Below are 24,304 nucleotides of genomic sequence, written 5' to 3' on the forward strand. Positions count from 1 at the left end.
GCCAGCTGTGTTCGTGCAGAATGATGTACAACAGCGATGGAATATTTACACCTATCAAGAGAACCATCCGAACGTGGCCGTTGCCAGCGCCGCCCCGACTGGCTTCCGTGCCAGAGGCAAGTACAAAGCACCATCCGATCGTGGCCGTTGCCAGCCTCGCCTGGCCTCCGTGCCGGTGGCACGTAAAAAGCACCATCCGATCGTGGCCGTTTGCCAGCCTCGCCGGTGGCACGTAAAAAGCACTATCCGATCGTGGCCGTTTGCCAGTCTCGTCTGGCACCTGTGCCGGTGGCACGTAAAAAGCACCCACTACACTCATGGAGTTGTTGGCGTTAGGAAGGGCATCCAGCCGTAGAAACATTGCCAGATCAGACTGGGCATGGTGCAACCTTCTGGTTTCCCAGACCCCAGTTGAACCGTCCAACCCATGCTAGCATGGAAAGCGGACGCTAAACGATGATGATGATGATGATGATCAAATGATATCAAGACAAAGAGACACAAACACACACCCACATGCATATACATTCTTCTATTCTTCTATTCTTTTGACTGCGGCCCTGCTGGAGCACCGCCTTTAGACGAGCAAATCGACTCCAGGACTTATTCTTTGTAAGCCTAGTACTTATTCTATCAGTCTCTCTTGCTGAACCGCTAAGTGATGGGGAAGTAAACACACCAGCATCAGTTGTCAAGTGATGTTGGGGGGACAAATACAGACACACAAACATATATATATATATATATACACGATGGGCTTCTTTTCAATTTCCGTCTACCAAATCCACTCACAAGGCTTTGGTTGGCCCGAGACTATAGTAGAAGACACTTGCCCAAGGTGCCACGCACTGGGACTGAACCCGGAACCATGTGGTTGGTAAGCAAGCTACTTATCACACAGCCAATCCTGTGCCTACATACATACATACATACATACACATACATACCTACCTACCTATCTACATACGTACATATCTTTTAACTCTTTCACTACAGAAAGCAATTTTATGAACCAATCTATCTCCTGTCGAAGAATGTCATGTTTGAAACTATTTTTTGTGGTGAGATATCAAGTTTGCTGAGACAACATGACTGGCAGAAAATACCGATTCTATCTAGATATTTAACACCATTACTGAAACAACCAGGAAATTTAATTCTGTAGTTTAAGGGTTGACATTTTTATGGCAGAAATCAGATACATCCATCCAAAATTTCATTTCCCTAAACCACAGAAGGCAGTTTTATACAGTAGTCTATTTCTGGTTGAGGAATGTCATGTTGGAAGCTATTTTCTGCTGTGATATACTCTTACTTGTTTCAGTCATTTGACTGTGGCCATGCTGGAGTACCACATTTAGTCTAACAAATCGACCCCAGGACTTATTCTTTGTAAGTCTAGTACTTATTCTACCAGTCCCTTTTGCTGAACTGCTAAGTTACAGGGACGTAAACACACCAGCATCGGTTGTCAAGCGATGTTGGCGGGACAAACACAGACACACACACACAAATATATATATATATATATATAATCCATTCTTGTTGCTTTTTTTCTTGTTTATAATCACCCCACATTGTTTTAGGGTTAATACCATATAGATTTCTGGTGCATCTAAGTTAAGTACCGCATTCATGTGAATTCATTGGAACTCACTTGAATCTTAATTGTTTTTGCTGAATATATATATATATATATATATACGACAGGCTTCTTTCAGTTTCCGTCTACCAAATCCACTCACAAGGCTTTGGTCGGCCCGAGGCTATAGCAGAAGACGCTTGCCTAAGGTGCTATACATTGGGACTGAACCCGGAACCATGTGGTTGGTAAGCAAGCTACTTACCACACAGCCACTCGAGTTTGCTGAGACAACATGACTTGCAGAAAATACCGATTCTATTTAGATATTTAACATCAATACCGGAATAACTAAGAAATTTAATTTTGCAGTTAAAGGCTTAATAATAGTTTGAGCCAAAGGGCTGCAATCATAACTTAGTGCCACCTTAACCCTTTCGTTACTGTATTTATTTCAAGATGCTGTGTTTCTTTCAATGAATTTTAAATATAACAAAGAATTTAGTAAAATAACTTAGTAATCATTCAGCTAGTATTAGGAACATAAATTGTGACTAAGGTTTGGTAGAAGATTTTAATTCAGAACTTATGAAAAGACTTTTGTACTCAGAGCCAGAGGCAGTTTCAGCCGGGTTGGTAATGAAAAGGTTAAAGAGTTCTTTATAGTGAAACATATCACCCCCCCAGTTTTAATTTTTTAAAGTCTGGTACATATTCTGTTGATCTGTTTGTTGAATTACTAAGTTACAGTGACATAAATAAACCAACACTGGTTGACAGGTAGTGGGTGGAGGGAAAAAAGACAGAAACACACGCACGCACACACACACAACAAGCTTCTACACAATTTCCATCGACCAAATTCACTCACAAGGCATCGGTTGTCCCAAGGTGCCATGCAGTGGGACTGAACCTGGATCCACATGATTGAAAAGTGAACTTCTTAACCACACAAGCATGACCATCCCATCTTTTTAAAGGCGTAGTATGTCTACAATCACATTATCCAAATATGTCCTTTTTTTCCAAGAAGATAGGGTAGGCTTCAAGGAAAGCTTTGGCTGCTATTTTTAGCAGGTTATGGCTAAGTACAATATATGGCATGTGGAACGTGGGGTACTTTTGTATGTTTTAATGTATACACAAACATTCGACAAATTCAAATGCTCTGAATATTTCCTCTTTGATAAGATTTCTATCAAAATGTACACAAGACACTCAACACACATACACAAATCTATAGATACAAGTTTCAAATTTCAGGTTGTTTTTCTTTCTTTCTTCCTTCTCTCTCTTCTCCTCCCATCTTTCCTCTTTTTTCTATATACACACATACAAATAACAAAACAAAAACACATCCTCTTCCACTTTTGTATAAAAGGCAAAGAAATTTTCTGTAACACTTATTAACTGAGGAGTCTTCATGAATGAAATGAAAGCACTAATGAATAATTATCCAAAATTCTGACTACCACCGTTTTCTTAATATATAAAATCTGTACATCACTTGAAACAATCTTTCTCTCTCTCTCTCTTATATATATATATATATATCAGTAATAATATAGGGTGAAATCAATTAATTTGGAATAATCATTAATTTCACCAAGTAGATTTCGGCATGTAAAAGCCCCATTCGAGGAGCTATAACTCTTTTAGTAGAAGGAATAGCTATAACTCTTTGACTGCTATTTCTAAACTCGGTGTGTGGTGAGGCAAATCGTTGCTAAACCCTTAATTACTTAGTATATATATATATATATATATCATCATCATCATTTAAAGTCCACTTTCCATGCAAGCATGGGTTGGACGATTTGACTGAGGTCTGGTAAACCAGACTACAATCTATATATATATATATATATATATAATATATATATATATATATATACACACACACACACACATTGTATAATGTGATGTGGTAGTTAAAGAATTAAGTATAAGTTAAGGCTTGATGGTGATGTAGACAGTTGAAATGAGAGAGAGAGGGGGGACAAAGAGAGAGAGGGGGATAAAGAGAGAGAGAGAAAGAGATAGAAAGACTTATTTCCTTCTTCCTCTCCATTTTCAGAATCTCTTTCTCTACCTCCACACCTCACAAAACAAGTACTTATTTGTTTATAGTTTATTATTATTATTATTAAGCCTTGTGCCTATAATAGAAAGGCTTAGGTCTTGCATGTACTCGTCAAGTGTCTGGGCATTACTGACTTGCGGAGCTTTGTTGAACAGCTGTTGGCACATGTAGGACAGATCCGCTTATCAGCTGAGTCCATCAGGAAGATCGCCCCGCCGCCTTCATTTGACCAGGAAGGAAAAGCAGTTTCCCTCTGTCTGGTGGCTATGGCGAAGGTGGTAGTGTGGTGGACGAGACTGAAAGGACTGCAGACAGAGCCTTTCCTCTTTGGCCAAGCCCTCATCAACTTGAAAAGGGAAGTGAGGGTGAAGTGGGAAGTTCTCCCCCACCACCCATTCACCAGTATTTTTGTCGAAAGGTAGGTGAACGCGGCAAGGATGGCCATGTGAATGGGCTTACTCTGAACATTCGCTTGTAAATCGGAGGAGTTGAGGAGAGAGGTGCCTACTGAGGTGCACCTGGCGCTTGGGGTAACCAGAATGTGCGGGATTCCTTGGTTGTCCCTGTAAGGAACTCCCGCTTTCGGGGAATTTTTATTATTTGATTTTATTGTTAATTGTTATTTATTGTATACTTGACATTGTTCCAAACTCCACTTGTACCTTCTATTGTCCCTATTTTGTGTTTGGCCCTTGTGGGCAATAAAACAATCATCATCATTATTATTGTTATTATTATTATCATCATTTGGCCTCTATACCGGTGGCACGTAAAAAGCACCATCCGACCGTGGCCGTTTGCCAGCCCCGTCTAGCACCTGTGCCGGTGGCACGTAAAAAGCACCCACTACCCTCACGGAGTGGTTGGCGTTAGGAAGGGCATCCAGCCGTAGAAACACTGCCAGATCAGACTGGGCCTGGTGCAGCCTTCTGGCTTCCCAGACCCCAGTTGAACCGTCCAACCCGTGCTAGCATGGAAAGCGGACGCTAAATGATGATGATGATGATCATCATCATCATCATTGTTTTTACCATTTCCTTTCATTGGATTTAAGTTCAAATCAAACAAATAGTGAAATAATTATAATTTTTCAGTCACTGGATAGCAGCCAAGCTGGAACACTACACACATATACATACTCTTTCACCTGTTTCAGTCATTTGACTGCGGCCATGCTGGAGCACCGCCTTGAGTCAAACAAATCAACCCCAGGACTTATTCTTTGTAAGCCTAGTACTTATTCTATCGATCTCTTTTGCCGAACCACTAAATATGGGGACGCAAACACACCAGCATCAGTTGTCTTGCTATGTTGGGGGGACAAACACATACACACATATATATCATCATCATCATCATTTAGCATCCGCTTTCCATGCTAGCATGGGTTGGATGGTTCAACTGGGGTCTGGAAAGCCAGAAGGCTGCACCAGGCCCAGTCTGATCTGGCAATGTTTCTACGGATGGAAACATTATATATACATATAAACGACGGGCTTCTTTCAGTTTCTGTCTACCAAATCCACACTCAAGGCTTTGGTTGGCCCGAGGCTATAGAAGAAGACACTTGCTCAAAGTGCCACGCAGTGGGACTGAACCCAGAACCATGCTGTTGGTAAGCAAGCTACTCCTACCACACAGCCACTCCTGCACTTACATGACAAGCTTTTGCAGTTTCCATTATCCAAACTCACTCACAAGGCTTTAGCTGGACAAAGCTTACAATGACAGACACTTGCCCAAGGTTATGTATGTATGTATGTATGTGAATGTGCATGTTTGTGTCTCATTGTCTTGACATCCTCTGTGAGTCGTAAATGAGTGTCACTGTCATACAAGCAGAGTCCATTTCCAATATTCTGTGAAAACATGTCAGGCCATCATGAAATATTACCTTGCCTGGAAACAAGTGTGGTTTGGTGATATGAAGGGCATCCAGCCATAGAAAACCTTCCTCAATATATTCTGCCTGATTCATGCAAGGATGGAAAAGTGAACAGTGATGAAGGACAACCTCAGGATGAGATGACAAATGACCGAGAAACCTGGCACTTTGCTGTACTCAAGAAGACCCATCCGTCATAGTAGAGGTGTTAAGGCCACTCCCCCTGGTGAAGAGAATTGGCCTGCAAGCACTTGTGCCAGTAAGAAGTAATGGCGCTAGTGAAATGCCATGTTAAAAGTACCCAGCACATACTGTTAAAGTAGTTGGCATTCAGAAGAAATCCAACTGCAGAAGAAACCAAACCAAATCAGACTAGAACCTGGAGCATACCATAGGAAATGGACATTAAAGGAGGATGAGGATCCATTTTCTTAGACTAAACCATTTTGTTTGGCCGTTGCCAGCCTCGTCTGGCACCTGTGCCGGTGGCACGTAAAAAGCACCCACTACACTCACGGAGTGGTTGGCGTTAGGAAGGGCATCCAGCTGTAGAAACACTGCCAGATCAGACTGGGCCTGGCACAGCCTCCTGGCTTCCCAGACCCCAGTTGAACCGTCCAACCCATGCTAGCATGGAAAATAGACGTTAAACGATGATGATGACATTGTCTGTTTTCAATTAATTCTCAAAATAATGCAAAGTTTAGTTAAAAAACTTTGCCATTATGAAGCTGGTATTTGGAACTTAAATTAACACAAAATTCTGACAGGAAAGTTTTAATTAAGATAATTTAAAACAGGAAGTTTGTATCATAAATTCAAGGACTCTCTTAGGCAGGTTGGCGTCAAAAGAGTTCAAAGTTCATTTTCAGTTTGGTAAATTTTTCATTTCTAACAATGAGATTAACTAAACAAGGATGGGAAGATGAGGATGTTATCTTTCATTTGCTCCAGCCATGCTGGGGGCACCACTTTGAAGGGTTTTAGTTGAACAAACCAATCCCAGTACTGGTCTCAAGCATTTGTCTTATGAAGAAAGGCTGAAGACACTCGACCTTTATTCTCTAGAAAAACGCCAACACCGTGGTGATCTCATTCTCGCTCACATCGTAAGCGGAAAGTGTAACCTCTCGAAAGAGCTGTTCTTCACTCCTGCTCCAGAGCGTCGGCTGCGGGGTCATTCCGAAAAGCTCTATCTGCGATGATTTCATCTTAGTCGAAGGAGAGGGGCTTCTTCTGTCCGGGTTGCGGATCCGTGGAATAAGCTGCCGGATGAGATAGTGAACATGCCGACGACCGCTCGTTTCAAAGACTCTCTTGACCAGAAATGGCCTGAACTCTTTGCATGAACACCCTCCCTGTACATAACTCCATGTCCCCCTACATGGCCTTGCTTTTTGCTTTTTGAACCAAAAAATTAACGTAACTTGTTTTTAAGTCTGGTACATATCGTATTGGTCTCTTTTGCTGAACTGCTAAGTTACAGAGACTGAAACAAACCAACAGCAGTTACCAAATGGTGGGAGACACACACACACACACACGTATACATGCAATGGGCTCCCATGCAGTCTCTGTCTACCAAGTCCATGCACAAAGCATTGGTCAACCTGAGGCTACCGCAGAAGACATTTGCCCAAGGTGGGACTGAACTCAAGTGGGATTGAACCCAAAACCGTGCTGTTGCAAAGCGAGTTTCTTAAACCACAGAGCCATGCCTGTGCCTGAAGTTTACAGCTGAACGGATTAAAGTATCTGAAAGTAAACATTGACCAAAGTGTAAAGTAGAATTTAGTAGTGTCGCTGGGGGGGGGGGTTACACACAAATTTGTCAGAGAGAGAGAGAGAAAGAGAGAGGCAGACAGACTGTGTGTGTCTGTGTTTATTGCTAAAGATTATAAACGATGGCGATAGCAGGAACTGAAGTCCATGACAACAGATCATGGTGGAGGATAAAAAGCACAAAACGTAAAAGACACACAGACAGATTAGTGACTGGGACTAGGAATGTCATTGGTGGTGGTAGTGGTGGTGGTGGTGGTGGTGGTGGTGGTGTAGTGGCAGTAATGGTGGTTGTACAAGTGGTGGAGTAGCCAGCAGTGATAGTCACTGTGTGGTGGTGTAGGTAGTAGTGTTGATAGTTGTGGTGGTTTACAGTACTGGTGTTGGGAAAGTAGAGGTGTGATTGTGGTGGTTGTGGTGGTGTTGGTTATAGTGTTGACAGTGGTAGTCTTATATAGTACTGGTGTAAGAGTGGTAGAGGTGTGGTGGTGGTGTTGGTTATAGTGTTGACAGTGGTAGCCTTATATAGTACTGGTGTAAGAGTGGTAGAGGTGTGGTAGTGGTGTTGGTTATAGTGTTGATAGTGGTAGTCTTATATAGTACTGGTGTAAGAGTGGTAGAGGTGTGGTGGTGGTGTTGGTTATAGTGTTGATAGTGGTAGTCTTATATAGTACTGGTGTAAGAGTGGTAGCGGTGTGGTGGTGGTTGTTGTGTGGTGATGTTAGTAGAGGTGTGATGGTACTGATATCGGTGGTAGGGTACGGGTGTTGGTGTAGTGGTGTTGGCAGTAGTACTGATAGTGGTGGCGTTGGTAGAGCAATGTTGATAGAGATGGTGTTGGTAGGTGTAAGTATAGTGGTGGTAGTGGCAGCGTCAGTGGTAGTTGTGTCATGTCAACACTAATGATGATGGTGGTGGTGGTGGTAGTGGTACTAATGATGGTAACAGCAGTGTTGTGGTGTCAGTAACACAATTGAGGTGGTGTAGGTAGTAGTGTTGATAGTTGTGGTGGTTTACGGTACTGGTGTTGGGAAAGTAGAGGTGTGATTGTGGTGGTGGTGTTGGTTATAGTGTTGACAGTGGTAGCCTTATATAGTACTAGTGTAAGTGGTAGCAGTGTGGTGATGGTACTGATATTGGTGGTAGGGTACAGTGTTGGTGTAGTGGTGTTGGCAGTAGTGCTGATAGTGGTGGTGTTGGTAGAGCAATGTTGATAGAGATGGTGTTGGTAGGTGTAAGTATAGTGGTGGTAGTGGCAGCGTCGGTGGTAGTTGTGTCATGTCAACACTAATGATGGTGGTGGTGGTGGTGGTAGTGGTACTAATGATGGTAACAGCAGTGTCGTGGTGTCATAGTAGTAGCATGAGGTGGGGAGAGAGAGAGTGAGAGAGAAGCAGACAGAGGTGGTGGTGGAGTTAGTAGTGCTATTACTATTGTTGTCTTAAACCCAAAGTTAAGTATTGCCATTACTCAGAGAAAACAATTAAAAACTGACATTCCTCATTAATTAGTCAGAATTAACTAAAAAACACCCAACTTCATGTTTGCATTCTACACTGGGAAACTGAGAAACTGAGAAATTGGTGACATTATTCTTGTCACTCAGGCCATCAGCTAACTAATGAGGGGCTCGTTAGAGACTTTGGTTTCAGGTCCAGTCCTATCGTATGGCGCCTTGGACAAGTGTCTACTATAGCGCTGGACTGTCCAATGCTTTGTGGGTGAATTTGGCAGGTGGAAAATGAATGGAAGCATATGCATTGTGTGTGTGTGTGTGTGTGTGTCCCCACCACTGCCTGATAACCTGTGTAGGTTCATTTATGTTCCCATAACTTAGGAGTTTGGCTCATTAGAAAGCTTGATTCCAGGTTCTGTTCCACTGTGCAGCACCATCTACTACAGCCCTGGTCAACCGATGCCTCGTTAGTGAATTTGGTGGTCAGAAACTCTGTGAAAGACAATCAGTGTGTGTGTGTGTGTGTGTGTGTGTGCATGCATGTGTATATGAGTGTTGGTTTGTTTACATCCTTGTAACTAATGATTCAAAGACCAGATATCAAGAAAATTAAGTACCAGGGTCAATTTGTTCAGCTATATTGTTCAATATGGTGCCCCAGCATGACCACAGTCCAACGACCGAAACAAAAATATATCATAATTAATTACCAGGGGCACCAAATTATCCGGATCGTTAGAGCATTGGATCATGTTTCACCATATTCCTTCCAACATTTTTTACGTCCCAAGTTCAAAATCCCACTGCAGTTAACGTTACCTTAGGTACCTGTCATACTGAGGGAACAATGGCATTGATTAACTAAACACCTGTCCCTCAGTAATTACTGGTATTGTGCTGAAATTGTTTACCAATTCATCATCATTTAATGCCTACTTTTCCATGCTCGCATGGGTCAGTCAGAGTTCATCAAGGCAAATTTTCTATGGCTGGATGCCCTTCCTGATGCCAACCCTCACCTCAATATTTCCCCATGGCCAGACATGTTTCCAGAGAAAGATTGGAAACAAATAACATTGTTTATATAAAGGCAATGCTTGTTTACAGCCATTTCATTTTGATTGCACTGGATGTAGTGATTAGCACAGGGCCTGTGGAGTGGGGGGGGTGGGGGTGGGGTGAATGTGATGTGAGTGATGAGAGATGAAAAAGGAGAAAGAGAGATAGTCTCCCACTAAAGGGGGCACAAGTGCAGACAACTCCGAGTAGCAGATATTACTGAGGTAGCAGTGGTAGGAGATGGTAAAGAGAGAGGCAGTAAATCCTATGAGTTGAGGTTGGAATGTGAGAGGGAAATATAAATAGGTACCATGGGAAGGTACAGTTCACCTTGCTGTAAATATGTACCATGTGGACAGGTACAGTTCACCTGGTTATAAATAGGTAATGTGGATGAGTATATATGTGTGTGCGTGTATTCAACATACACATATAGATACACAAATATATACATATATACATACATATATGTACACACACAAATACATATATATATATATATATATATATATATATTTCCCAACTTCTTGTTTTGTTTTATATATGTATATATATATATATATATATATACACACACACATAGGTACACAAATATATGTATCTATATATATATGTATATATACACACACACACATAGATACACATATATAGATAGATACATATATATATATATATTCCCAACTTCCTGTTTTGTTTTATATATATATATATGTGTGTGTGTGTGTGTGTGTGTGTGTGTGTGTATATACATGCACACACACACATATGTGTATGTGTGGTATGCAGACAGATGTAAACAATTTGTCTTTTCCACAATACGCTCGCGAACAAGAAAAAAGGAGATATCAGCTGATCTAGTTTTGATCCTTCCGTTGGGACCTCACCAACGACCGAGCAGCCTCTTTCACTGTCCACAGAGAGATTGCTTGTAAATTTCTTATTAATAATAATAAGTGCTGCATTAAACCAGATTAATCTATTTGCATAAATTCCTGACATTCTTGGCAGCTCATTTGCCTTACAAATTACTGATGCATCAATGATGTGTTAATAGAAGGAACGCTGTACTGTAAAATTAATCTATAGTATCAGGACAAAACATCGTTAATGCACCAGTAAGTTATTAATTAAACTAGCAGCCAGCAAAGCATCAATTTATGCAAATAGATTTAATTTATTGAAGCACTTATGAATAACGACTTTATAAACAATGTATCTATGGGCCATTAATCAGGGTAGTTTGTCACTGATGAGGTTCTAATTGAGGGATTAAAACCAGTCTTGCAGATATGTATTTTCTTGTCCAGGATGTTACTGTATGGAAGACAAGATGTTTACATCTATTTACGCACATGGAGTTGGCTATACATTGTCAACCTCATCATCTAATCGTGGTCTTCCATACTGGCATGGGTTGGCTTGTTTGACCAAAGAATCGCAATCAGCACGTAAACATCATGTCTTCCATACAGTAACATCATGGACAAGAAAATACATATCTGCAAGACTGGTTTTAATCCCTCAATTAGAACCTCATCAGTGACAAACTACCCTAATTAATGGCCCATAGATACATTGTTTATAAAGTCGTTATTCATAAGTGCTTCAATAAATTAAATCTATTTGCATAAATTGATGCTTTGCTGGCATCTAGTTTAATTAATAACTTACTGGTACATTAACGATGTTTTGTCCTGATACTATAGATTAATTTTATAGTACAGCATTCCTTCTACAACTGGATCCGCTTTCTAATCCCAACCACTTTACAGGATGTACTTGGTACTTCTGTCCTGGCACCAGCACCAATGAGGTTGCAAAGTAACTAACAAGACCAAAAAAAAAGCTTCCTTCACTGATGGTGGAGGGATGTGGCTTTATGCCAGGTGTTGAGAAGCTAAATTATGATAAGACAGATAAAGTTGGAGAACAAAAGAAAGAAGCACTCAATACATTTAGTAGGAGTTGCATATATTATTATTTAAAACAGTTTGGGACGTAGCCAGCCCACTTATGCATATCTTTCCTTCTTGTGACACAAACCCTACTTGTGAAGACCTGTTGAGGCAAGTGAAAATCAAAATCGAAATCAATCAACATCAATGGAAATTGCAGCTGTGATACCAGTGCTGGTGGCACATAAGAGAGCCATCTGATCGTGGCCATTTGCCAGCCTCGTCTGCCACCTGTGCAGGTGGCACGTAAAATGCACCCACTACACTCACGGAGTGGTTGACGTTAGGAAGGGCATCCAGCCGTAGAAACATTGCCAGATCAGACTGGGTCTGGCGCAGCCTACTGGCTTCCCAGATCCCCGGTCGAACCGTCCAACCCATGCTAGCATGGAAAGCGGACATTAAACGATGATGATGATGATGATGACTTGGTCCCAGGTAACTTAAGTTTCATACACTTCTTACAGAAAACCTGCAAAATTTTTAAGGTGCATGGAGCTGAGTCCAACCTATGCTGGCATGGAAGATGGCCGCTAAACGATGACAAGAAGGATATAAGATCGTGTGGTTGTTCTAAACAGGCATCGCCATCATACAAGCAGTATTAGTCATTTCCAATCTTCTGTGAAAACATGTCTGGCCACAGAGAAATATTTGGTTTGGAAACAGGTGAAGGTTGGTGACAGGAAGAGCATCTGACTGTAGAAAATATACCTTTAATGAATTTCATCTGACCCTTGCAAGCACAGAAAAATGGATGTTAAAACAATGATATATATTTAAGTAAAGAAAGAAAGGAAAACAAAGAAAGCTTTTAACAACTGTCAGAATCTTTCTTTGTTTTCTTTTTCTAATTCTGTACTACAATGCTTCAAGCGAACTACAACACTCTTAACGATATCATCATCATTTAACGTCCGTTTTCCATGCTAGCATGGGTTGGACGGTTCAACTGGGGTCTGGGAAGCCAGAATGCCGTACCAGGCTCCAATCTGATCTGGCAATGTTTCTACAGCTGGATGCCCTTCCTAACGCCAACTACTCCGTGAGTGTAGTGTGTGCTTTTTAAGTGCCACCAGCACAGGTGCTAGACGAGTCTGGCAAATGGTCACGATCAGATGGTACTTTTTACGTGCCACCGGCACGGGGGCCAGGCGAGGCTGGCAATGGCCACGAACGGATGGTGCTTTTTACATGCCACCGGCACGAGGCCAGTCGGGGCAGCGCTGGCAACAGCCACGTTCGGATGGTTCTCTTACGTGCCACCGGTACTGGTATCATATATATATATATATATATATATATATATATCATCATCTATATATATATAAATCTATAGATGCTTAGATAAGTTTTGGACAGAATGGGTTCTGGGTTTCACTAATTTAATAGAACCACCAGAAAAAGACAGTTAATGACACAGTTCATATTACATTCATTCTTTGGGCACCACCGACCATTCAAGTATAGGGTTGTTGTTTGCAGGAATATATCTGGGTGTAGCGGGTTTATCTGGAATTTGTTGGAAATATTCATCCAGAAACTGTTGAATGTTAGATATTTTCCTCTTTTATGTGTCCTGACATGATGTTCAAGAGAGCAAGGCCAATTTAGGTGAAATAGTTCAGTTGTAATGTTATGATGTTATGCAAACATGATTTTTATAAAGGACAGATTGCAAGGGGGACCAAGCCTTGCGTGAATTTTATGCAAGGGGACCGAGCCTTTTAAAGTCAATGCCAATATTGTTGGAATATTTTCTACATCATACAAATGATATCGTGCTCAGAGTAGCATTGGTGGGAATAAAACTTGAGCTTCTCAAGCCAATCTCAATAATCACACAAAGTATATGTATAACCCGGCAGGACAAGTGAGACCATAACCCGTGGTCTCTACATGGGATGTAGCCAGTCCACTTATGCATACCTTTCCTTCTTGGGACACAAAACTCTACTTGTGAAGACCTGTTGAGGCAAGTGAAAATCGAAATTGATCAACATCAATGGAAATTGTAGCAGTGATACCAGTGCCGGTGGTACGTAAGAGAACCATCCGAACGTGGCCGTTGCCAGCGCTGCCCCGACTGGCCTCATGCCGGTGGCACGTAAAAAGCACCATCCGATCGTGGCCATTGCCAGCCTCGCCTGGCCCCCGTGCTGGTGGCACGTAAAAAGCACCATCCGATCGTGGACGTTTGCCAGACTCGTCTGGCACGTAAAAAGCACCCACTACACTCACGGAGTGGTTGGTGTTAGGAAGGGCATCCAGCCGTAGAAACATTGCCAGATCAGACTAGGCCTGGTGCAGCCTTCTGGCTTCCCAGACCCCAGCTGAATCGTCCAACCCATGCTAGCATGGAAAGCGGACGCTAAACGATGATGATGATGATATACACACACACACACACACACACACACAAATATACATACATGTACACATACATGTACACATATATTTTGAAAGAGAAATTTGTAAATACACATATATAGTGGTTGTATACTGTCAACTCAACGTGACAGTCCCGTAAAGGGAATCACACATATATATATATATATATAGTTTTGGCTGAATTTTGTGGTACAAACCAAAGTTTTCAATACAACTTTGGGAAATGTGAACACGAGCGTTTTTGTGTGTTCATGTGTCTATGTATTGTATACAGTTAACGGTTGTGTGTGTGTGCATAATCTAATGACATTCATACAGGTCTGGCCGGGTATATATAAATATGTGTGTGTGTGTGCCTGTGTCATAAGAGTGCGGGGTTTAGGTGACGGACGTGGAATTTAGGCCACGATCTAATTATGTCCCATTAAATTAATGAACCAAGCTTAATAGATAACCAAACGGTATCACACATAAACCATTCGCATCAGTACATACACACACACACATTATATATATAGATATATAATATATATATTATATATATATATATATATATAGATGTACTGTACTTTAAACCTTATCCTAGCAGCATGCATATTCGGCTTCACATCAACGTGTACGGTTGATACTCTAAGCATAAAGGACTTCTAAGCACTTCGATTTTTCCCCCACCAGGAACAAACTATCATAATATATATATATTATACTTATGTATGTTTATATATGATACTTACAGAATACTGACAATATATACATACATACATACATGCATACATACATGTATGTGTATACATATCCAGCTTCAGTGGATGTTGGTGTGTGTTTGTGTGTGCAGTATGAGTATCAGGTATCAATGTATAAGTAGTGTTTACAAATATATATACTCTAAAAATGAATGTGTATATATATATATAACTCGAATTTTTACGAATTGGACAGCCATGAAACGATCGTAATGTTATACTAATTATCTTTTTTTAATAATTTTGATATATATTTAAAACAATATAAATTAATTAATCTTATGTATTGGCTTAAGTTTTTCATTGTATGATTTGCCTAATAGTGGTTTTATCTCTAATTTAATATTAATATAATAATATTATATACATAATTATATATATATATATTATATATATATATATATATATATACGCATTCATTTTGGGAGTATATATATTTGTAAACACTACTTATACATTGATACCTGATACTCATATTGCACACACACACACAAACACACACCAACATCCACTGAAGCTGGATATATATACAGACACACAAATATACATCATGTTTGTGTGTGTGTATATGATATTTGTGTGTATAATAGACAATATCTGAGCTGGACGTAGGTACACACACCATGAGAACAGAGGCGAGCACCTCATCAACGAAGAAGAAGAAGAAGAAGAAGGAGGAAGAGGAGGAGAGCAACTTGAATGAGTCAACGTGAAAAGATGGAACGAGTCTCTTTTGTCTTACTGACAACACGACAGACTTTTTGCGAAACGGGAGGACGGGACACATCGCTTCTTTACACACATAATAAACATACACACACACACGTCTGTGTATACATATATATATATATACACACACACGTCTGTGTATATACATATATATATATATATACACACACGTCTGTGTATATACATATATATATATACACACACACGTCTGTGTATATACATATATATATATACACACACACGTCTGTGTATACATATATATATATACACACACACGTCTGTGTATACATATATATATATATATAATATACACACACACGTCTGTGTATATACATATATATATATATACACACACACGTCTGTGTATATACATATATATATATATATATATACACACACGTCTGTGTATATACATATATATACACACACACGTCTGTGTATATACATATATATATATATACACACACGTCTGTGTATATACATATATATATATATACACACACGTCTGTGTATATACATATATATATATATATACACACACGTCTGTGTATATACATATATATATATATTATATATATATACACACACACATATATACACAAATATATATGCATAAATATACGCATATTTATATATACACATATGTACCCAGACATATACACATATATAAATACATATGTATTATATATACGCACACATATGAATGTGTATGTGTGTATATATATAGAGATAGATAGATAGATAGATAGATAGATATTACTACTGTTACTACTATCAATAGCCCTAATTAATTATAATGGAAACAACATGGTTAATAAATTATGATTTTTTAAGGATAATTATCCTATTTTTTTTGTTTACTACAAACAACAATTTACACACCATGATAATTAACAAATTAACACTACTACTACTACTACTACTTATTACTGCTAATAAACTAAATATAATTAGTAATGAAATTATAACAATAACTGTGACCTCAGGTTAGCTTTGATCGAGCAGACTTAAGTTTGTCCAACCATGACCACCCCTTTTATACGAGGGTCATATAGGATACATTACATTATCTAATGCTTGTTTGGGTTTTTGTTCCTTTTTCTTTTCAAGAACGTTGGATTCGATTTTGAAGGAAATCTGACTGCTATTTCTAGCAGGTCTAGAAACCACATGGGGATTATTTTATTTTATAGTATTTGCCACAAGAACGATATAACAATGGGTCCTCGCATTTTCGGTCCTCTGTGAGTGTGTGTGTGTGTTTGTTATGAGGATGGGATGCTTACATAAAGCATAGGCACTTAGTGTTCGGACTACACACACACACATGTATATATATATATATATATATATATATATATATGCTGTGGTTTTACTGGGATCTCCCTTTTATGTAGAAAGAATAGCCATAACTCTTTGACTGCTATTTCTAAATTCGGTGTGTGGTGAGGCAAATCGTTGCTAAACCCTTAATTACTTAGTATATATATATATATATATATATATATATATATATGTCTACAATTTAGGTGATTTTTTAAAATCTCGTGATGAATGGTAGAATTTTTTTTTTTTCAAGTATTTGTGGCAAAATAAAGGAAATTAGAATGTAGACTACGTAATTGCTTTGACCTGGCAGAAATGGCAGCCAAACTCCCTTCAAATCACCTTATTCATAAATAAAAGAAGGAACTGTCTTTGTAATCATTACCTCATAGGGAAGAGAAATGTCATGCAATTGGTTGGGGGGAGAGGTTGAAATTCTAAGGGGACAAAAATCCTTTGAGAATCATAATCTCGGTTTTACAAAACACAGGAATCTTTTTTTAAAGCCTCTCAATTTCTTGCCCTTTACCTTTCCCAGCTGGTAGCGATTGCTATTTCAAAATAGCCTCCACAAGGCTATTAATTTAGCACACAAGGGCTAATAATTTCAGTTGATCACATCAACTCCATTGTTCATTTTATCGACCAAGAAAGTATTAAAGACAAAATTACTTCAGCAGAATTTGAACTCTGAACGTAAGGAAGCCAGACAAAAAAAAAAAATGCCGTTAAAGTATTATAATAATACGAAGCTCTAACGGTTCTGGCAAGCTCGCTTCCTAAATGGACATCAAAAGATGAAGTAGAAGGTTGAGCAGCAGATTAAATTACTTTTGTAGGTATTCAGTTACAGTTTGTTTACGTGTGTCGAGAGTTCAATCCCATCCGAGGTCGACTCTTAATTACTTCATTCGAAGGTCGATAAACTAACTTAATGACCAAGGATTGGTTCAGTAGCAATGACTCAGACGTGTTCACCAAACCCGAAAATCTTTGGCACGGTGCCCAATAATGGCAAGAAATCATCACAATAAATCATAGCTGCTTCTAATGTAGGCACAAGGCCAACAGTTTTCGAGATGTGTGGTTAGTCAATGCCATCGATCCAAGTATACATGACTCGCACTTGAGTTTATCGATCCTCGAAATGGTGAAAGGCAAACTGACCCCGGGTAAGATTTGAAACCCGAATACCAACGCTTTGAATTTACCGACTATTCTGCCAACCCACCACCTTAATAATAATAATAATAACAATTATAATAATGATAATAATAATAATAATAATTGTTTGACATTTTAGCACAAAGCCAGCACTTTCGGGGAGACGGTTATGGCACAAGGCCATCAATTTTGAAGGGTGGGGGCAAGTCGATTATCAGTACTTCGACATCCCCTCCCAATATTTCAATGGTACTCTCTTTTATGGACCCGCGAAAGGGCGAAAGGCAAAGCTGGTCTCAGTGGGTTTCGAACTCTGAACATTAGTTAAACAACCGGAAAAAATACCTATTTCTTTATTACCCACAAGGGGCTAAACATAGAGGGGGACAAACAAGGACAGACATAGGTAATTAAGTCGATTATATCGACCCCAGTGCTTAACTGGTACTTAATTTATCGACCCCGAAAGGATGAAAGGCAAAGTCGACCTCGGCGGAATTTGAACTCACAACGTAACGGCAGCCGAAATACAAAAGTCAAGCATTTTGTTCGACGCGCTAACAATTCTGCCACCGATTCGCCGATTTCTTTTAATGGACGTAAATCGTAAACATGATGATGGCTATTCTAGTTTCTACGGTTCCACATTCAACTCAGTATTTTAATTACAGTCCTGTGTGTATATATATATATATATATATACATTTCTGTTTTGCTGTTGGTTAAATAATTCCTTAGGGGCTGGGTGATTATTTAGTTTTTTTATTTATAACTTCCCTCATCCACCCCACTTTTTTTATCTTTATTTTTAGCTTCGTTAATTGATTTTCAAGACACCCACCCAGCAATTACATAGTGGTAGTAGCTTGTTTAAACGTAAGAGGTTAAATCGACCGGCTCTCAACCGAAATTCGAACACAAACCAACAAGACAGTAAGGTTTCGAACTGACTGCTACTAATTCTGATGCATTCTGTGGACCTAAAAACCCAAGATCGCCCTCCTCAGGTTCTGTAATAATAGTAATAATAATAATTGTTGTTTATTATTATTACTATTATTATAATTATTCCTTTCATATGCTACAAAGGCGACGATCGAAAGAGGGTGGAGGTGAGACGTTACGTGGAGATTAACATAAAAATGCGTGAGGTGGAGATGAACCGAAAAATCGAAGGGGAAGAAGAAAAATAATAATAATAATAATCTAATTTTGGCACAAGGCCATTTGTTTTGAGAGGCTGTGGTCAGTCGATGACATCGATCGACCGCAACGTTTGACTGGTACTTTATTTTATCGACCCGCCAGGGGAACGAACGGCAAAGTTGGACGACCTCAGCTGGGTTTGAACCCAGATCGTAGAATCGGGACAAGTAGCACAAAGAATTTTTGCCTGCGAATCTACCTGTCTAATCATGGTCCATAATAACGATAACTATACAATAATAATAATAATTATTATTATTATTATCATCATCATATAGCTATTATCATGTCTTTTATTTGCCAGAGTGTCATGTACTGAAGAGGAGGAACAATGCAAAGAAATTAACATTAAATGTGAAGGGGGGTACATACACAAAAAAATCAAACGAGAAAGAACAATAATATTGGTTTCGAATTTTGGCACAAGGCCAGCAATTTCTGGAGAGGGGGGGCGGGGGATAATCGATATTATTCTACTTCAGTACTTGATGGCTTCTCAGGTTAAGCCGACCCGAGTAGGATTTGAACTCAGATCGTAAAGAGCCGAAAGAAATATCATCGTGCAAGGTATCTTTTGTCCGATGCCTCTGGCGATTCTGCAAACTCAATAATAATGATTTAATGGTTTCTAAGAGAAGCGTTAAGGGATAGAATTTTGGAGAAAAAGGAAGAATGTCGTCTGTTAATATATATATATATATCAACGTCGACACTTGACAGATAATTTTAGTCGAGTCTAGGCTTTTTTTTATATCGAAAGAATTGCAAAAAAAAAAAGTTGGTAGTCTTAGAAGGAAGAATAAACCATAAAACAACGACTCTTTATTGATTCTGGCATTTTTAAAGGTCCAAAATGTTTTGCAGAATCGATTAATTTTAAAATTTACTGCCAGACATTTTTATCTACTTCGCCCCCCTTTTTTTTGTATCGCCCGGCGTTTACCAATTCCATCAACCACCACCACCACCACCTTTAATAATGATGATGATGGTAATGGTGATGATGATGATGATGGTAATGATGGTAATGATGATGATGATGGTAATGTTGATGATGGTAATGATGATGGTGATGATGATGATGATGGTAATGGTGATGATGATGATGATGTTGGTGATGATGATGGTAATAGTGATGATGATAATGGTGATGATGGTAATGGTGATGATGATAATGGTGATGATGGTAATGGTGGTGTTGATGGTATGTTGTTAATAATGACAATGATGGTAGTAGTAGTAGTAGTGGTGGTGGTGGTGGTTTTTAACTGAAACGATTATTATTATTATTATTATTATCATTATTAAACAAACACTGTGATTCTAAATTTATCTTTATCGATCCTAGAAGGATATGGAAGACAAACAAGATGCAGACGGGATTTGGGGAAACAAGAGGGGGGGGGGCGGCAAACATAAAAAAAAAACAAAAACAAACAAAAAGAGATAGAACAAATATTAAACTGGTTTGCCACACATACAGAAAAAAAAATTCAAAAACCATCGAAGCCAAAAAAAAAAAGAGTTAAAATGATTATAAAATAAAATGTTTAATAATTAAAATACAAACAAACAATAATAATATAATATATCAGGCCTTATAAACATTAATTTCAAACAAACAAAAAAAAATATATATATATATAAAGCTGGTCCTCAACTGAACTGGTAGGGATCGAACCCCTGCCATTTTAGTTTACATTGAACAAAGCTTTTTAGCAACGAATTCATGGATAATAGATTATTTTTTATAATAATGATGTTAATTAATGTTGGTTTTTTTTTTTTTTTTTTAAAAGAATCATAACAATTAATTAAATAAATGAATAAATAAATAAATGCTTTACCGCTCTACATCCTGATACAGATGTCGAATACAGTATAACAGGCATGGTGATGCGGTGTGTGTATTTATCAAGAGTTTGTATATATGTGTGTGAGTGTGTGGTAAATGTGTGCGCTGTGACACAACGAAGGACTGATAACTCCTCACTGACTGACGTCCGACGACAAAGCCTCGGCTGCTACCACCACTACTACTACTACTGCTGCTACTACAGCTGCAACTATTACTACTACTACTAGAGAGGGATAGTGGTAGTAGAAAGTGATAGTGAGAGTGGTAAACTGGCACGGAGGAGGAGGAGGGAAAGTAATGATAACGACAGTGGTGATGGTTGGAGTAGTAACGAGAGTGGTAGTAGCTGTAGTAATGACAGTGGTAGTAGTGGTGGTGGTGATTCTATGTGAAATGGTTAGGGCGACGGCGGTGGGAATAGAAGTGGTTGTGGTAGTGGTAGTGAGAGTAATGATAGAGGTGGTAGTAGCAATAGTAGTCGCATCGGTGATAAGCAGTGGTTGTGATGGCAGTAGTAGTAGTAGTAGTAGTATGATGATGGTGGGGTGGTGACAGTTTGGTGGTGGTAGTAGTAGTAGTAGTAGAGAATATAGTTGTGGTGACAAATGATAGTATTAGAGTAGGAGGAAATTGGTGAAAGTAGTAGTGGTGGTAGTTTATGATACTGAGATGGTGGGAGGAGAGTGAGAAAGTGTTATTGAGATGTAAGGCAACTGAGTGAGTGAAAGCGATAGACAGAGATAAAGAACAAGAGTGAAAGAGTGAAAGAAAAAGACTGATAGAAGAATAAGGAAAGAGAGAGATTTTGAATAGAGAGAGAAAGTAGATAAGTGGAGGGAAGAGGAGACAAAAGAGAAGAGAGAGTGTATGACGTTTGTCCAAAGAAGAGATAAAGCATGAAGATGGAAGGAAGAGAAGGAGTAGAATAACTTAGAGAGTGAAAGAGGAGTAGAGAGAGTGAGAAAGAGATCAACTGTGAGCATGATGAGAGGGGGAGATGAAATGATGATAGAAATAGACAGACTGACCCTGTGGGTGAGAGGAAGATATGATAGAGAAGGATGCTATAGCAAAAAGAGAGCAACATATTATAAAGTGGAGAGAAAGAGCAAAGGCGTTATTGGAAGGGGGTGAAAATTGATAAAGTAAGAAAACGATAGAAAGAGAGGAGGGAGAGAGAGAGGGAGAGAGAGAAATGGAAGACAAGGTAGAGAAAGATGATATAGAAAAACATAGAGAGAGAGAGAAAGTGGACAAGAGTGTGGCAGACGAGCCTAACAGATATGAAAGGGGGGTGAAAGGTTGTTTCCAAATAATCAGCTCCCGCACAAATTAATAACAGGTTACTGTTTGCTTCCCAACACATTCTCTTTGCTTTTCCTTTATCCGTCTCACCTTATTCCAGTTGCCGGATTAACAACCGTTAAACAATATAAACACGTGTTTAAGCAATGAAGAGACTGGATCATTTGAATTTCATGCCAGATTTACCGTGGTTGTGAATGATAAATTATTCAACAGATTTGGTTTGTTTAGTTTTATAATGAATAAATGTTAAGAATTAGCGGGTTTTTTTTCTTCTACTTCCGTTACCACAATGATAATTAAATAATTGGTTACTGTTATTTAATGTTGAATAAATAAATAAATACAATGAAATATAAAACAAAAAACAGGTTATGTTTTAATATAGTTTGTGGGATTTGGTCTGTGAGAAAACGCAATTTCTTAATCTATTTTCTCACATTCAGCATTAAGATTTGAATGGTTTGTCAGACAATGGAAGGAGGGAGAACCAGTCATTGTTTGCCTGTGTGCTAAGGGCATCGTAAGCTTAAAATCCTTCACTTAACCTACCCCCATCTCTTTCTCTTCTAATTTGTCTCTCTCTCTCTCTCTCCCACTTTCAATCTTGCCTATTTTCCTTCCCTTTTCTCTCTCTTTCTTTCTCGCCTATCCTTTTTGCTCTCTTACTTGCCCCTTTTCTTTCTCCTTGCCTCCGTCTTCCTTCTTTTTCTCTCCTATCCTTATCTCTCTCTCTCTCTCTATTTCTCTACTTCCTTTCTCTTTCCTGCCTTTCTCGCTTCTGCCTCCTGTCTTTCTCTTCTGTCACGTATCTTTCTCTCCTGCTTCTCTCTCTCTCTCTCTCATATCTCCTCTACTCGGTCCCTTCTAATATCTCCTTTACTCTCTCCTCTCTCACTATCATCATCATCACAATCATTTTCTTCTTCGTCTCTCTTTTCTCTCTCTCTTTCTATCTGTCTCTCTCTCTCTTTCTATGTCTCTCTCTCTCTTTCTATCTGTCTCTCTCTCTCTCTTCCTTTTTCCTGACGACATTTGACGCGAAGAATGGCATAAAGAGAATGTAATTAGATACCTTTAATTACATACACAATATATACATTATACATAGATGTATATATGTAATTAAAAGTAAGGACGCCATAACGAAGTGTCTATAAAGTCCTAAAACATTCTCTGTCTTTTCTCATCCACAGACACACAGACTCAAACACAACTTATTGAATTTCAATGTAAGGGTGGAGACCACTTATCTCCGTCTTTCATTCTGGTATGTTTTTCCTGCCTCCACCCCACAAGAATTTGTGCTTCTTTCCCTATCTTCCGCCTTTTCTAAATTATTATTGTTAGTATTGTTTTATTTATTCATTTGGCCTTTTTTTTCTCTCTCTACATCTTATTGGTTCCTTCATTCGTTCATTCAAATTCAAATTGCAACAAAAAAAAAGCAAATAATTCGTGAGCGTTAATGACAACTGTTCTCAAAAGCTACAAGGGAAGGAACTCGCAAAATTTCGATTGACCAAAAATTAGATGGAGATGTACGGGGGGGGGGATGATCGACAAGAACCATTGGCCGTGAATGTTTGTGTGTGTGTGTGTGCGTGCATCTTGTTTTAGTTAATTGACTGCGGCCATGCTGGGGTATCACTTTAAGGGTTTAGTCGATCAAATCAAGCCCAGTACTACTTATTTTTTTAAAGTCTCTTTTGCAAAGCCACTGAGTTACAAACATGTAAACAAACCAACACCAGTTAGCAAGGGGCTATGGGGGACACAA

General features: G+C 39.1%; 1 protein-coding gene across 1 annotated transcript in view; it reads right to left on the reverse strand.

The window, feature by feature from the left end:
- LOC115224781 (SH3 domain-binding glutamic acid-rich-like protein 3) overlaps positions 1-21,423 on the reverse strand; it is a 40,391-nt gene extending 18,968 nt beyond the window's left edge. Inside the window, exon 1 of the mRNA XM_029795691.2 lies at positions 21,209-21,423. Coding sequence (XP_029651551.1) covers positions 21,209-21,253 — 45 coding nt within the window. The 5' untranslated portion in view covers positions 21,254-21,423. The remainder of the gene's footprint in view (positions 1-21,208) is intronic.
- Positions 21,424-24,304: the final 2,881 nt, after the last annotated feature.

The sequence above is a fragment of the Octopus sinensis genome, linkage group LG26, assembly GCF_006345805.1.
Source record: "Octopus sinensis linkage group LG26, ASM634580v1, whole genome shotgun sequence".
In the NCBI taxonomy this organism is placed as follows: Eukaryota; Metazoa; Mollusca; class Cephalopoda; order Octopoda; family Octopodidae; genus Octopus; species Octopus sinensis.